This window comes from Giraffa tippelskirchi, chromosome 2 (genome assembly GCF_054371585.1).
Source record: "Giraffa tippelskirchi isolate mGirTip1 chromosome 2, T2T-mGirTip1v1.2.pri, whole genome shotgun sequence".
Lineage (NCBI taxonomy): Eukaryota > Metazoa > Chordata > Mammalia > Artiodactyla > Giraffidae > Giraffa > Giraffa tippelskirchi.
The window spans coordinates 43,850,374-43,867,157 of record NC_137276.1 but is presented as its reverse complement, the minus strand read 5'-3'; the positions used below and the strand labels follow the sequence as shown (position 1 = coordinate 43,867,157).

General features: G+C 35.5%; 1 protein-coding gene across 14 annotated transcripts in view; it reads left to right on the top strand.

Annotated features, from left to right (window-relative positions):
* Positions 1 to 16,784, top strand: part of PCDH15 (protocadherin related 15) — a 797,082-nt gene that overhangs the window by 619,578 nt on the left and 160,720 nt on the right. For all 14 annotated transcript variants that reach the window (XM_081573683.1, XM_081573682.1, XM_081573681.1 and 11 more), the window contains 2 exons: positions 11,119 to 11,259; positions 13,110 to 13,222. In XM_081573683.1, coding sequence (XP_081429809.1) covers positions 11,119 to 11,259; positions 13,110 to 13,222 — 254 coding nt within the window. The remainder of the gene's footprint in view (positions 1 to 11,118; positions 11,260 to 13,109; positions 13,223 to 16,784) is intronic.

The following is a 16,784-nucleotide window of genomic DNA, read 5'->3' as shown; positions in this document are numbered from 1 at the left end:
GAAGTTTCTTACCCCAAATTAGCAAGGTATTTTGCTTAAGTAGGCAAAATTAATTTAGATCACTTCAGAACAATACATGCCTACTTTTATCTTTTGTAGTTTAAGATAAAATGTCCAAAATCTTGACACATAAATTTTAGTTTGTCATTTTAATACTCAAATTACATGACAGATTGGACTCCACAGATAACATAATCACTGCCAGTTTATAAATCAAAATACATTTTAAGGCACATCAGGAACCTACACAGTGAAGTATAAAATCCACATGACTATAAATCTGAAGGTCTATGCTCCAGTTCTAGAACCTTGATTTGGTAATGCTTATGTTTCTCTTTTGTAGCTCTTACCAGAAATGTTAGTAGATAATTATATCTATCTACATACCTTCCGTCTCCCCCATCTGACTGATCATAAGTCCCGTAAGTACAAAAGCCTGTCTGTCTCTCTCATTATTGGTTTATGATCATGAGAGATGGATGTGAGTAGTTATGGATAAGTATCTATGAACAGATACTGGTGGGTCTTAAACTAAAAACTGCCAACAATTTAGCCACATGCTGAGGTAAGTAAATTCTTAGAGGTCCTTTAAACCATATAGAAATATACCCATGTAGCTATGATTCTTGCAATTACCAATAATATACTCAGAAATATCAATCTTGTTTAACATTAGTTTGAGTGTGTAACTCTGATTTAGCACATTGTTTAGTGTAGCTGGTGTAAGAAAATGTCTGTATTCTATTAATATAGATCACATGGAGATTAACTTATTAGAAAAATCCAGAGGACTGTGTCTTTATTTTAAAGGACTGACATAACAACAGACTGTATTAGATATGATTAAAGGAAGTAACATAGAATAGGACAGAGGCTGAGAAGTAAGATTGATGTTTTTCTGGAATTTTCTTGCTTTTTCTATGATCCAGTGTATGGTGGCAATTTAACCTCTCGTTCCTCTGCCTTTTCTAAATCCAGCTAGTATATCTGGAGGTTCTTAGTTCGGTCAGTAAGTCATCTCCAACTTTTTGTGACCCCACGGACTGCAGCACATCAGGCTTCCCTGTCCATCACTATCTCTCAGAGTATGTTCAACTCATGTCCATTGAGTTGGTGATGTCATACAACCATTTCATCCTCTGTCACCCCCTCCTCCTCCTATCTCAAACTTTCCCAGCATCAGAGTCTTTTCCGATGAGTTGGCTCTTTGCATCAGGTGGCCAAAGCTTTGGAGCTACAGCTTTAGCATCAGTTCTTCTAATGAATATTCAGAATTGATTTTCTTTAGGATTGACAGATTTGATCTCCTTGTTGTCCAAGAGACTCTCAAGAGTCTTCGCCAGCACCACAACTTGAAAGCATCGATTCTTTGGTGCTCAGCCTTCTTTATTTTCCAACTCTCACATCCATACAAAACTACTATAAAAAATATAGATTTGACTATATGGACTTTTGTCGGCAAAGTGATGTCTGATTTTTAATACCCTGCTAGGTTTTTTATAGATTTTCTTCCAAGGAGCAAGTGTCTGTTAATTTCATGGCTGTAGCCAACCATCCACAGTGATTCTGGAGCCCAAGAAAATAAAATCTGCCATTGTTTCCACTTTCTCCCCATCTGTTTGCCATGAAGTGATGGAGCCAGATGCCATGATCTTGGTTTCTTGAATGCTGGTTTTAAGGCAGCTTTTTCACTGACTCTTTCACCGTCATAAGAGGCTCTTCAGTTCCTCTTCACTTTCTGTCATTAGAGTGGTATCATCTGTTGATATTTCTCCCAGCAGTCTTGATTTCTGCTTGTGAGTTATCCAACCCGGCATTTCGCATGATGTACTCTGCACAGAAGTTGAATAATAAGGGTAACAGTATACAGCCTTGATGTACTTGTTTCCCAGTATTGAACCAGTCCATTTTTCCATGTGTGGATCTCACTTATTCTTCTTGACCTGCATACAGGAGGAGTCAGGTAAGATGGTCTGGTATTTCCATCTCTTTAAGAATTTTCCACAGTTTGCTATGATACACACAGTCAAAGGCTTTAGCATAGTCAAAAAGGCAGAAATAGCTGTTTTTGCTGGAATCCCCTTGCTTTCTCTATGATCCAACAGACGTTGGCAATTTTATCTCTGGTTCCTCTGCCTTTTCTAAACCCAGCTTGTACATCTGGAATTTCTCGATTCATGTACTGCTAAAGCCTAGCTTGATGGATTTTGAGCATCACTTTGCTAGCATGTGCAATGAGTGCAATTGTGCAATAGTTTGAGCATTCTTTGGCATTTCCTTTCTTTGGAATTGGAATGAATACTGAATCTTTTCCAGTCATGTGGCCACTGCTGAGTTTCCCAAATTTAGTGGCATGTTGAATTAAATATTTTAATAGCATCATCTTTTAGGATTTGAAATAACTCAGCTGGAATTCCATCACTTCTTCTAATTTTGTTCATGGTAATGCTTCTCAAGCCACACTTGACTTCCCTCTCCAGGATATCTAGCTCTAGGTGAATGAACACACCTTAGAGGTTATCCAGGTCATTAAGATCCTTTTGTATAATTCTTCTGTGTATTCTTGCTACTTCTTCTTAATCTCCTCTGCTTCTGTTAGGTCTTTACTATTTCTGTCCTTTATTGTGATAAATATTTTTTATGTAATGGCAAATAAAAAGTCCTTTGGGATTTGTTCTAAACTGCCATAGATTTCAGTCATCTCCCTGATGCCAAGTTAAGGTTTTCAGCACTTGAATGATTAAGTTCCCAGTCATATCATGATCCTTATTTTGATCATTTTATTTAGGGAAATGTATCTCTCTAAAACTGAGTTTCATTCATTTGAAAATTCAATAGAAGTATCAAAGGATATTTTGGTGAATGGAAGTTGGGATTAAGAAGAATTGCTGTGCTAGCACTTCATTCAGTTCAGTTCAGTCGCTCAGTCGTGTCCGACTTTTTGCCACCCCATGGAATGCTACACACCAGGCCTCCCTGTCCATCACCAACTCCTGGAGTTTACTCACACTCATGTCTGTAGAGTCAGTGATGCCATCCAACCATCTCATCCTCTGTCGTCCCCTTCCCTTCCTGCCTTCAATCTTTCCCAGCATCAGGGTCTTTTCCAATGAGTCAGTTCTTCACATCAGGTGGCCAAAATATTGGAGTTTCAGCTTCAGCATCAGTCCTTCCAATGAATATTCAGGACTGATTTCCTTTAGGATGGACTGGTTGTATCTCCTTGCAGTCTAAGGGACTCTCAAGAGTCTTCTCCAACACCACAGTTCAAAAGCATCAATTCTTCAGGGCTCAGCTTTCTTTATAGTCCAACTCTCACATCCGTACATGACCACTGGGAAAACCATAGCTTTGACTAAATGAATATTTGTTGGCAAAGTAATGTCTCTGCTTTTTGATATGCTGTCTATGTTAGTCATAACTTTTCTTCCAGGGAGCAAGCCTCTTTTAATTTCATGGCTGCAGTCACCATCTGCAGTGATTTTGGAGCCCCCCAAAAATAAAGTCTGTCACTGTTTTCACTGTTTCCACATCTATTTGACATGAAGTGTTGGGACCAGATGCCATGATTTTAGTTTTCTGAATGTTGAGCTTTAAGCCAACTTTTTCACTCTCCTCTTTCACTTTCATCAAGAGGCTCTTTAGTTTTTGTTCACTTTCTGCCATAAGGGTGGTGTCATCTGCATATCTGAGGTTATTGATATTTCTCCCAGCCATCTTGATTCCAGCTTGTGTTTCTTCCAGCCCAGCGTTTCTCATGATGTACTCTGCATATAAGTTAAATAAGCAGGGTGACAATATACAGCCTTGACGTACTCCTTTTCCTGTTTGGAACCAGTCTGTTGTTCCATGTCCAGTTCTAACTGTTGCTTCCTGACCTGCATACAGGTTTCTCAAGAGGCACCTCATTAGTCTTTTAAAATTATGGTTATCTGAAGTAATGCTTGTTCAGATAATGCGATCTGCTGGATTTATAGAAATAGCTGCCAAGCTAAATGAAGAGGTTTGAAACAAGCTGTCCTGCTATGTTTCTTACATGTCCTCAGTTTCCATTATTTTTTAAAGAAACTCATTTTATTTACCCTTCAGAGTACTCCAAGAGGCATAATGATAGGAAACTGTATCTTCGTCACCACTGCCTGTTGAGAATCTTCACAGACTTCTCATCACTTTATGGTTAAATTAATGTTTATGCCTTGGTTAGTTCTGTCTGAATTTCTTGCCTTTATTAATGTCTTTTCAAAATGTCTGGATAAATAAGGAAAAATTCCAAAATTGCTTAAATAGTCTTATTTTTCTATGTAATTACATATATTATGAGATTATGTACTAATGTTTCATAGATTGTGTTGTATCTTAGTGACTCAGATGCTAAAGAATTTGCCCACAGTGTGAGAGACCTGGGTTCAATCCCTGGATTGGGAAGATTCCCTGGAGAAGGAAATGACTGCCTACTCTAGTATTCTTAAAGCTTCCCTGGTGGCTCAGGTGGTAAAAAATCTGCTTGCAATGGGGGATGATCTGGGTTCAATCCCGGAGTTGAGAAGATCCCCAGGAGAAAGGAATGACTGCCCACTCTAGTATGCTTCCTTGGAAAATTCCATGGACAGAGGAGCCTTGTAAGTTGCAGTCCATGGCATTGCAAAGAGTTGGACATGACAGAAAGACTAACACTTTCAAAGTCCATTTTATAGTCTCCTGGTAAAAGACAAAACATGTCTTGAAACAGCAAAATATATTTCACTGCATGAGATTAAAATATCTGTACTCTAAGGATGATACATAAAGATATAGCTATTGAATTAAAGAATAAAATTAAATAGATTCCACTAAGTGGATATCTTATGAGGTCTTCCCTCATAGCTCAGTTGGTAAAAAAATCCGCCTGCAATGCAGGAGACCCGGGTTCGATTCCTGGGTCAGGAAGATCCGCTGGAGAAGAGATAGGCTACCCACTCCAATGTTCTTGGGATACCCTTGTGGCTCAGCTGGTAAAGAATCTGCCCGCAATGTGGGAGACCTGAGTTCGATCCCTGGGTTGGGAAGATCCCCTGGAGAAGCTATCCATTCCAGTATTGTAGCCAGTCCATGGGGTAGCAAAGAGTCAGACACGACTGAGCAACTTTCACTTTCAAGTGACTATCTAAGATTTTTTTTTTCCTTTGATGGTGACCTAAAACAATAAGATAGTTCATCTTATACTCTTGAACCCACAGTTTGAGTACATTTCCTAAACGACTATGGCAGGTTAAAAGAGCACAAAGAAAAGATATAGGGGCAAGAAAATAATACCTAAGATGATATAAAAACAATTACAAAATATCTATCTTGATAAAAATGAGGCTCAGGGGTAAAACATTTTTCTTCAAAGCTATGGAGAGTTGTAATCCCCTGAAGAAAAGGAGACACTGTGTTCTGTCACTGTTGAAGACAAAATGAAGTTTTGTTTTAGCATGTGTTTCAAAGTGGAAAAACCTTTCTTGTTGTCTAAGTCCTTAAATGGTACAGTGGGTACAATAATTATGAACTTCTGAAATTTCTCTGGTCCTAAATAGAGACAAATAAATTTGATTGATCAGGGCAGCACCAAGGAGTCATTTGCTCATCATTTATAAATTAAACCATAATCTAGTTTCAGTTTATTGTAAACTTTAAGAAAGCAATTTTTGCAAACAACTTTTAGTCTCACAATTAGAATGATTTTGTAACAATTTGGAAATGGTACAGAAAAGTAATCTATTGTCATAGCATTATAAATTTTAAAGATTAAGATTTCTTTTGTGAAAAGATAGCTCTTTCTTCAATATTGATGGTCCAAAAAATCTCTATTACAGTTATAAATACATATAAGTAAAGATAAATGTTATCATAACCCAAATAGAAAACAATAATAAATTATATTTATTTCAATTTAAGTACGTTTTAATAGATTCATTTACTTTAAAAAATAATAATAAATATGATTAACTAATGCATTCAGCTGAAAGAAATATCAACTTATTGGAAATATGTAAGAGTAAAGAAAGATCACTCTATTTCTAATGCAATTTAAAATAAAAGAACAAATATTTGGTAAATTTGTATTACATAAATGGTAATTTGAATATTTATATCTCATTATCTCATAGTTATAAAAATGGATAACTCATAAGCTCAATGGACTATATTTAAAAATATAATTAGTGAATTTTGTACAATATCATATTGTGATATGTATTAAATTTTAATATGATCAGGTATTAAATAATATTTAATGATTGTAATGATAAATATTAAAAAGCATAGACGTTACTTTGCCAACAAGTTCTATATAGTCAGAGCTATGGTTTTTCCAGTAGTCATTTTTTTTTTATAATTGATTTATTTATTTTAGTTGGAGGCTAATTACTTTACAATATTGTAGTGGTTTTTGCCATACATTGATATGAATCAGCCATGGGTTTACATGTGTTCCCCATCCTGAACCCCTCTCCCACCTCCCTCCCCATCCCATCCCTCTGGGTCATCCCATTGCACCAGCCCTGAGCACTTGTCTCATGCATCGAACCTGGACTGGCATTCTGTTTCACATATGATAATATACATGTTTCAATGCTATTCTCTCAGGACATCCCACCCTCACCTTCTCCCACAGAGTCCATAAGATTGTTCTATTCATCTGTGTCTCTTTTTCTGTCTTGCATATAGGGTTAGCGTTACCATCTTTCAAATTCCATATATGTGCATTAGTATACTGTATTGGTATTTTTCTTTCTGGCTTACTTCACTCTGTATAATGGGCTCCAGTTTCATCCATCTCAGTATAACTGATTCAAATGTATTCTTTTTAATGGCTGAGAAATATTCATTGTGTATATGTACCAGAGCTTCCTTATCCATTCGTCTGCTGATGGACATCTAGGTTGCTTCCATGTCCTGGCTATTGTAAACAGTGCTGCAATGAACATTGGGGTACACGTGTCTCTTTCAATTCTGGTTTCCTCGGTGTGTATGCCCAGCAGTGGGATTGCTGGATCATATGGCAGTTCTTTTTCCAGTTTTTTAAGGAATCTCCACACTGTTTTCCATAGTGGCTGAACTAGTTTGCATTCCCACCAGCAGTGTAAGAGGGTTCCCTTTTCTCCACACCCTCTCCAGCATTTATTGCTTGTAGACTTTTGGATAGCAGCCATTCTGACTGGTGTGAAATGGTACCTCATTGTGGTTTTGATTTGCATTTCTCTAAGAATGAGTGATGTTGAGCATCTTTTCATGTGTTTGTTATCCATCTGTATGTCTTCTTTGGAGAAATGTCTGTTTAGTTCTTTGGTCCATTTTTTGATTGGGTCATTTATTTTTCTGGAATTCAGCTGCAGGAGTTGCTTGTATATTTTTGAGATTAATTCTTTGTCCATTGCTTTATTTGCTATTATTTTCTCCCATTCCGAAGGCTGTCTTTTCACCTTGCTTATAGTTTCCTTTGTTGTGCAAAAGCCTTTAAGTTTAATTAGGTCTCATTTGTTTAATTTTGCTTTTATTTCCAATATTCTGGGAAGTGTGTCATAGAGGATCCTGCTGTGATTTATGTCGGAGAGTGTTTTGCCTATGTTTTCCTCTACGTCTTACGTTTAGATCTTTAATCCATTTTGAGTTTACTTTTGTGTATGGTGTTAGAAAGTGTTCCAGTCTCATTCTTTTCCAAGTGGTTGACCAGTTTTCCCAGAACCACTTGTTAAAGAGATTGTCTTTTCTCCATTGTATATTCTTGCCTCCTTTGTTGAAGATAAGGTGTCCATAGGTGTGTGGATTTATCTCTAGGCTTTCTATTTTGTTCCATTGATCTATATTTCTGTCCTTGTGCCAGTACCATACTGTCTTGATGACTGTGGCTTTGTAGTAGAGCCTGAAGTCAGGCAGGTTGATTCCTCCAGTTCCATTCTTCTTTCTCAAGATTGCTTTGGCTATTCGAGGTTTTTTAAATTTCCATACAGATTGTGAAATTATTTGTTCTAGTTCTGTGAAAAATATTGTTGGTAGCTTGATAGGGATTGCACTGAATCTATAGATTGCTTTGGGTAATATACTCATTTTCAATATATTGATTCTTCCAATCCCTGAACATGGTATATTTCTCCATCTATTTGTGTCCTCTTTGATTTCTTTCATCAGTGTTTTATAGTTTTCTATATATAGGTCTTTTGTTTCTTTAGGTAGATATATTCCTAAGTATTTTATTCTTTTCATTGCAATGGTGAATAGTATTGTTTCCTTAATTTTTCTGTTTTCTCATTGTTAGTGTATAGGAATGCAAGGGATTTCTGTGTGTTAATTTTATATCCTGCAACTTTACCATATTCATTGATTAGCTCCAGTAATTTTCTGGTGGAGTCTTTAGGGTTTTCTATGTAGAGGATCATGTCATCTGCAAACAGGGAGAGTTTTACTTCTTCTTTTCCAGTCTGGATACCTTTTATTTCTTTTTCTCCTCTGACTGTTCCGGCTAAAACTTCCAAAACTATGTTGAATAGAAGTGGTGAGAGTGGGCACCCTTATCTTGTTCCTGACTTTAGGGGAAATGCTTGCAATTTTTCACCATTCAGGATAATGTTTTCTGTGGGTTTGTCATATATGGCTTTTATTATGTTGAGTGATGTCCCTTCTATGCCTGCTTTCTGAAAGGTTTTTATCATAAATGGATGTTGAATTTTGTCAAAGGCTTTCTCTGAATCTATTGAAATAATCATATGTTTTTTACAGAATCCAACAACATATTAAAAACATCATCCATATTGACCAAGGGGGCTTTATCCCAGGGATGCAACGAGTCTTCAATATTGACAAATCAATCTATGTGATACAACACATTAACAAATTGAAACAAGGCTATCATTTAAAAATATATATATATTAGAAGGAAAATTAGGAAAAGAGGGAAGGAAACAGAGAGGAAAAGGAGAGGAAGGAGAAAATAGAGTGAAGAAGAGAAGGTTGTGAGAAGTGAGGGAGGGAGAAAATGAAAGAAAGAGAAAAAAAACACCTTTGAATATACTCAAAGAACATCTAAATTATTTTAGGTATTTAGTTGTATTATGTTTTATGAAATGAAATGTGGTACCTTAATAACAGGGTGATGGAAAAAACAATTAAAATGTTTTTTATGGGCTTAAAATGTCATCTTAGGGCCACATTTTCTTCATGTGATTGTAATCTGTGACAAATCAGAATTCAAAACCTACTGATATGGCTAATATATAACATATATGTTCTTCTACATATGACCTTATCTGTAACAATCTTCCAGGAAGATTATAAGATATTCTGGATAGCAAAGTGTTTTAGGCATCTTCAGGATAACACTCGGTAATACTAAAACCTGTTTGGTTTGGTTTTGTTTTTTTGTTTTATCAATTAAAGCTATAATTCCAAATGTATCACTAATACCTCAGCATTATTAGACAGATGCTAAGTATAATTGACATATTGTATGTTTCTTGATAACTGAGTCATGATAGTCCTAAGAATTGCAGTACTATAGATTGAATGGTTTTTGATGCTAGTAGAAACTGAAAATTTGTTTTTGAAATGGTTTTTGCTATAATTTTTCTCTAGTAACAAAAGTGCCAAAAATTTAAATTTAGGATTATTAGAAAATAGCAGGTATGTAAATCATGGACTAGAAGAAGTTCTACAGGACTTGAGTGAAGGTAGAGAAGATAAAAGTGCCTGTCACAGAGCCTTGGGACACTCTAAAAAGAGTGGGAACAAGCGCAATCTGAGATGGAGTCACCAGATAGGAAGAAGGAAAAACCAAAGAGTGAACAGAGTTGCATCAAGTGTTCAAGGAGGTAGTGATAAACCAAGATGGCATGAATGAAAGGATTGGATTTACAGCTAGTAATTAGGGGATTATACAAGTTCTGTAGGCTGACATATTTGTCCTGTAACCCTGCTGTGACTCAGGGATCAACATGCGCAACACATTCTGTTCAAGGATAGTCATGAAGAAGCTCAACAATATCGAGAACAAGGTTCTCAGAACCATCATCCCACAAAGCTCATTAACCAAATGAGCCTATGAGGTAACATTGGTGTTACACCCTTCTACCACATCAGGATAATGCCAAATAGAGGTGTTCTTCTCTAAAGAGTTTTGTTATATAACATAGTGTTTGTTAAGGTTTGAAATCACACTTGACCACATATTAGCTCTGAGTCCGAGGTGTTTATTTTACCTCTAGGACTGATGAGATTTACTGGCTGTAAGCACTTTAAAAAAGTAGAGTGCCCACCCCATTATAATTAAAAGTAAAGCCAGTCTTAACTCTAATATAAGTGATGACATTCAATGTATTTTTGACTGTTCTAGTTACAGACTCTTTTTCAAAATTGTCAAATGTTAGCTTATCTTTACAAATAAATCTTTTTGTTTGCTATTCCAACTTATCTTGATATATTTCTGGGACATTTCAGCATTTTTAAATGTCATTTTAGCTTCAAGTTCATTAAAAAAATGTGTGGTAGACTATATACGTAAAAATTTTAGTGTGATTCTCACACATAACAAGCTTCCAACAGATATTAACTATCATTATTTTACTATTATTACTATCATCATTAGTGGTAATGTTATCCTAAAGGATTGTTGTGAGAATTGGTTTATGAAAATGACCTTGCCTAGTAAACAGCATAGAACAGATGGCAAATAATGTTTCTTTTACTTTCATACCCACTCCTCCAGTTTACCTTAATCCTTCACACTTTATCTTCTCTGAGCATCACAGAGTTCTAATAAGGAAAATAACTTATAATGATCTCAGATGATAAAATATTAAAAAGAAATAATGTTCAAGGAAGAAGATGAAATTCATATAATTATAGAAATATGGAGGGAAGACATCCAAGGAAACCTTTGATTTATTCTTTCACATAAATAATTTTAAATAACATGTAGTAAAGACACTTCTCTGATTCAGATTGTTATTCTAAAGAAATAAAAGTTCTGCTACATTTTAAACCTGAAAATATGAAAAGTTACAATATGATTTTTCATTTCTTAATGACTATTTATTTTGCAAATCAATTTTGCATTATACTACATTTTGTTTTCATTTTATGAAACAATATATAATTTTATTTTAGGGATTGCCTGCAAGCCGTGTGAGGTATAAGGTAGATGATGTCCAGTTTCCTTATCCTGCAAGTATTTTTGATGTGGAAGAATATTCTGGAAGAGTAATAACTCGAGTTAATCTTAATGAAGAACCTACAACAATTTTTAAGGTAAGTTCAGTGTTTTCTCTATAGTGTCTGTTTGATATTTAACTTTTGTTTTAGAGTTTGGTTTAACAAATAAACATACACTTTTCCATTTTTCTCCTTTTTAACATTTTAAAGTTACAAAACAGTACATTTTTACTGCATAGGCACTTAGAAACTACAGTTAAGTAAAAAGGAAAAAAAATGCTTGATATTTCTCTTCTTGGATATTAAAATTTACCATTTTATCTCTATCTTTGTGATAAAATTCCATGCAAATGAAAGCATACAAAATTTTTAAAAATAGCATGATTGTATTATTCATACTACTTTTTAAAATTTAGATATATGAATACTATTAATAATATTTAAATGGTTGCATAATGTTCTATTGTATGAATATCCTTTCTTTTTTTTTTTTTGTCCAATAACCTGTTGTTGAATAATTACTCTGTTTCCAATTTTTGTTACAACAATCTTTACTGTTGTAAAATTCCCTGTTCAGGTATAATTTGCCACTTAACATTTCTTTTCCTCAAGATTGCTGGTTCGAGTTTATGTCTTCTTGATACGTTATACTTTTAGAAAATTTGAAATAATATTACCCTATTATCATAAATAACCCATTATATTAAATGTTTGAATGTTTCCATTCTCTGTAGTTACTAGAAAAATTTTGTCTCTGAGAATAAAGCCTTTGACCATACATTGAGGAAATACTTTCATCAGTTAACCTTGTGAATATCAGTGTGTACTGTCTCACATAATTTTATCTCCATTTGAAATAATTGTTCTGTTTGTAAGTATTAACCTGAAGGCAAATTGTGACTCTCAGGATGACCCTTGACTGTGGTTCCGTGATCTAGTTTGATTTAGTTTAGATTAGTCACCTGCAGCATCTGAAATTACATACATTCTAGAGAAATACATAGTTTTGAAATTTAATATTTCTTAAAATAAACTTAAGTTCTTCTTGACATAATACATTTATTCAAAAAAAATGATTGATTATAAAAGCTATTTTAGTAATAAATAATATACAGATATTAATCTGAAGACTAAAACTTTTTCTTTAGTTCACATCATTTGAACATTATTCTACAGTATGAACTTGGTTTTATATAATTAATTGTTTTTAGGAGAGTGCGTATCAAAGTGTGTTAAACTATGAAGATTTCCAATTTTATCCTCCAAAGTGAAGTATTTCTTCCATATAACCTTTCAGACAATTGATTCACTGGAAAAATTAATTTCTTTTTATAAGCAAGCTAATTAGCTTTTTGCTATCGATGTGACTGAATTTAATACTTTTAAAATATGTTCAAACTTATAAAAGTTTCATGTTTTTACTGTAGGCAACAGTGGAATTGTGAAAGCGAGAAGAGGTTTTGAGAGATGTAATAACTTATACCTATTTTACTGCTAGCTTTTTAAAAAAATTTATTTATTTATTTTAATTGGAGGCTAATTACTTTACAATATTGTAGCGTTTTTTGCTATACATTGACATGAATCAGCCATGGGTGTACATATGTTCCCTCATCCTGAAGCCCCTCTCAACTCCTTCCCCATCCCATCCCTCAGGGTTGTCCCAGTGCACTGTCTTTTAGTGCCCTGTTTCATTATACCATAGAGCTATTAACTGAATTTCTTTGAGTTTTCTCACCTGGCAAATGGAAATAATAACATCTACCTGGAGGGATTGTTGTGCGTATCCTAGCATGTCTCTGCTACTTGGCAGGCAATGAGAAAATGATTATTGTTCCCCCTTTTGGAACCAGGCAGTTCAATAATTTAAAACATTCATGGAAAAATTATGCTTTTGTCTTCTTCTTTTAAATCTTCTTTAACTTGAGTTTTTATTACTTTTTAAGTTGGTCATTGTTGCTTTTGATGATGGTGAGCCTGTGATGTCCAGCAGTGCCACTGTGAAGATTCTTGTCTTACATCCAGGAGAAATCCCACGCTTTACACAAGAAGAGTACAGGTATTGATTACCATCAGGTTTTGTAATATACAAAGGTTTTTATTCTGTTTTGTTTTGTTTTCTTTTAGCCTCTCAAAATTAATGCGATGTGAATTTATCAGTGAAGCAGACCTATTCTAGTTTAAGCTTTTCTAAATTAACATAATATTTACTGTTAAAGTTAATATACTTAAATGATAATCTAGTATAAGTATCAGTTTTAGAAATGCTTTGATGAATAATGGATCCTTTATAATAGTTAAAGTTAGCTTTGAAAAATGCAGTATTATGTTTAGTGGTTTAAATTGCAACTGATTAATTATCTCAGTGGTAAAAAGTAGATATTTAGTTTCTTGTTGCTGCCAGTTACATTATATCATTTAATTCTGAGTTATATCCGAAATGATATTTCCTATATAATCAGTGAGTGAGAGAATGTGTGTGTGTTTACATTTATATGTATGATATATATTACAGCTATAGAGTCAGTATATATATTGTTAGTCAGGTGAGGCTGTCATAACAAATTTCAAGGATTCTATGTCTTAAACAACAGACATTATTTTCACACAGCTCCGGAGACTGGAAGTTCAAGATCAGGGATTCAGAATGATTGGGTTCTGGTGAAATGTCTCTTCCTGGCTTGCAGACTGTTTACTTGTTGCTATAACCTGACATAGAGGAAAGTGAAAGAAAGCAGGTCTCTGGTGTCTTTTCTTACAAAGGCGCTAACCCCAAGATAAGTGCTCCTGCTTCATGATCTCATCTAAACCTAGATACCTCCCAAGGCCCCATCTCCAAATAACACCCCATTGAAGGTTAGGATGTCAAATATGAATTTTAGGGGAACATTGTTCAGTTCATTGTGTGTTAGAGAATTTATTGAAAAAATAATGAAACTAAAATCACTATATGTTCATGATTGCTTCATGATTGGATGTAAGTGAAAGGATATTTTGTAATGCTCACCTGCAAATATAGCATAATTTCTTTTTCAAAATTCAGTTAAGTCAAAATATTAATGTACTTTTATTAGTGTGTTAGGACCCATTGGAGATAGTTTTCTCAAAAACGTTTGAAGGAGACTCACTATATACTGTATTTCTCTATTTACTCGTTCTGGACATAGACTTAAAAGATAGCTAGTCATTACACTCCAGAGGCTCACAACTATGGGTTGGAAACAAAGGACTATATGAAAAGCATAATACACTGTAAAAACACAGTAATAAAAGGTCAAAATATTAAGGAAGCATGTTAGAGACACATTTAATGGTGTCTGAGTATGATCACCATAGTTTTGAGTTGCTTCTTGAAGAAAGAGTAGAGTTTCAGTTCAGTTTAGTCTCTCAGTTGTGTCCGACTCTTTGCGACCCCATGGACTGCAGCACACCAGTCTTCCCTGTCCATCACCAACTTCCGGAGTTTACTCAATCAAACTCATGTCTATTGAGTCGGTGATGCCATCCAACCATCTATCTCATCCTCTGTCATCTCCTTCTCCTCCCACCTTCAATCTTTCCCAGCATCAGGGTCTTTTCCGATGAGTCAGTTCTTCGCATGAGGTGGCCAAAGTATTGGAGTTTCAGCTTCAACATTAGTCCTTCCAATGAATATTCAGGACTGATCTCCTTTAGGATGGACTGGTTGGATCTCCTTGCTGTCCAAGTAACTCTTAAGAGTCTTCTCCAACACCACAGTTCAAAAGCATCAATTCTTAAGTGCTCAGCTTTCTTTCTCTTTTTTTAGATTTTTTTTTAATTATTTATTTTTTATTGAAGGATAATCACTTTTCACTTTCATGCATTGGAGAAGGAAATGGCAACCCACTCCAGTGTTCTTGCCTGGAGAATCCCAGAGACAGCAGAGCCTGGTGGGCTGCCGTCTATGGGGTCGCACAGAGTTGGACATGACTGAAGTGACTTAGCAGCAGCAGCAGCAATTGCTTTACAGAATTTCGCTGTTTTCTGTCAAACCTCAACATAAATCAAGCATAGGTTTACATATATCCCCTTCCTTTTGAACCTCCCTCCCATGTCCTTCCCCATCCCACCCCTCTAGGTTGATACAGAGCCCCTGTTTGAGCTTCCTGAGCCATACAACACATTCCCTTTGGCTATCTATTTTAAATATGGTAATGTAAGTTTCCATGCTACTCTTTCCATGCATCTTATCCTCTCCTCCCTTCTTATAGTCCAACTCTCACATCCATACATGACTACTGGAAAAACCATAGCTTTGGCTAGACGGACTTTTGTTGGCACAGTAATGTCTCTGCTTTTAAATACGCTATCTAGGTTGGTCATAACTTTTCTTCCAAGGAGCAAGAATCTTTTAATTTCACGACTGCAGTCACCATCTGAAGTGATTTTGGAGCCCAAGAGAGTAAAGTTTGTCACTGTTTCCATTGTTTCCCTATCTATTTATTGGCCAAGGGACAAGATGCCATGATCTTAGTTTTCCGAATGTTGAGTTTTAAGCCAACTTTTTCACTCTCCTCTTTCACTTTCATCAAGAGGCTCTTTAGTTCTTCTTTGCTTCCTGTCATAAGTGTGGTGTCACCTGCATATCAGAAGTTATTGATATTTCTCCTGGCAATATTGATTCCAGCTTGTGCTTTATCCAACCCGACATTTCACGTGATGTACTCTGCATATAAGTTAAATAAGCAGGATGACAATATACAATCTGACGTACTCCTTTCCCAATTTGGAAGCAGTCTGTTGTTCCATGTTCAGTTCTAACTGTTGCTTCCTGACCTGCATACAGATTTCTCAGGAGGCAGGTCAGGTGGTCTGGTATGCCCATCTCTTGAAGAATTTCCCACCGTTTATTGTGATCCACACAGTCAAAGGCTTTGTCATAGTCAATAAAGAAGAAGTAGATGTTTTTCTGGAACTGTCTCCCTTTTTTGATTATCCAACAGATGTTGGCAATTTGATCCCTGGTTCCTCTGCCTTTTCTAAATCCCACTTGAACATCTGCAATTTCACAGTTTATGTACTGTTGAAGCCTGGCTTGGAGAATTTTAAGCATTACTTTACTAGCGTGAGAGATGAGTGAAATTGTGTGGTAGTTTGAGCATTCTTTGGCATTGCCTTTCTTTGGGATTGGAGTAAAAACTGACCTTTTTCAGTCCTGTGGCCATTGCTGAGTTTTCCAGATTTGCTAACATATTAAGTGCAGCACTTTCACAGCATCATCTTCTAAGATTTGAAACAGCTCAGCCTGAATTCCGTCACTCCCACTAGCTTTGTTCGTAGTGATGCTTCCTAAGGCCCAGTTGACTTCGCATTCCAGGGTGTCTGGCTCTAGCTGAGTGATCATACCATTGTGATTATCTGGGTCATGAAGATCTTTTTTGTATAGTACTTCTGTGTATTCTTGCCACCTCTTCTTAATATCTTCTGCTTCTGTTAGGTCCATAACATTTCTGCCCTTTATTGTGCCCATCTTTGCATGAAAAAGTCCTTTGGTATCTCTAATTTTCTTAAAGGGCTCTCTAGTCTTTCCTATTGTATTGTTTTCTTCTATTTCTTTGCACTGATCACTGAGAAAGTCTTTCTTATCTCTCCTTGCTATT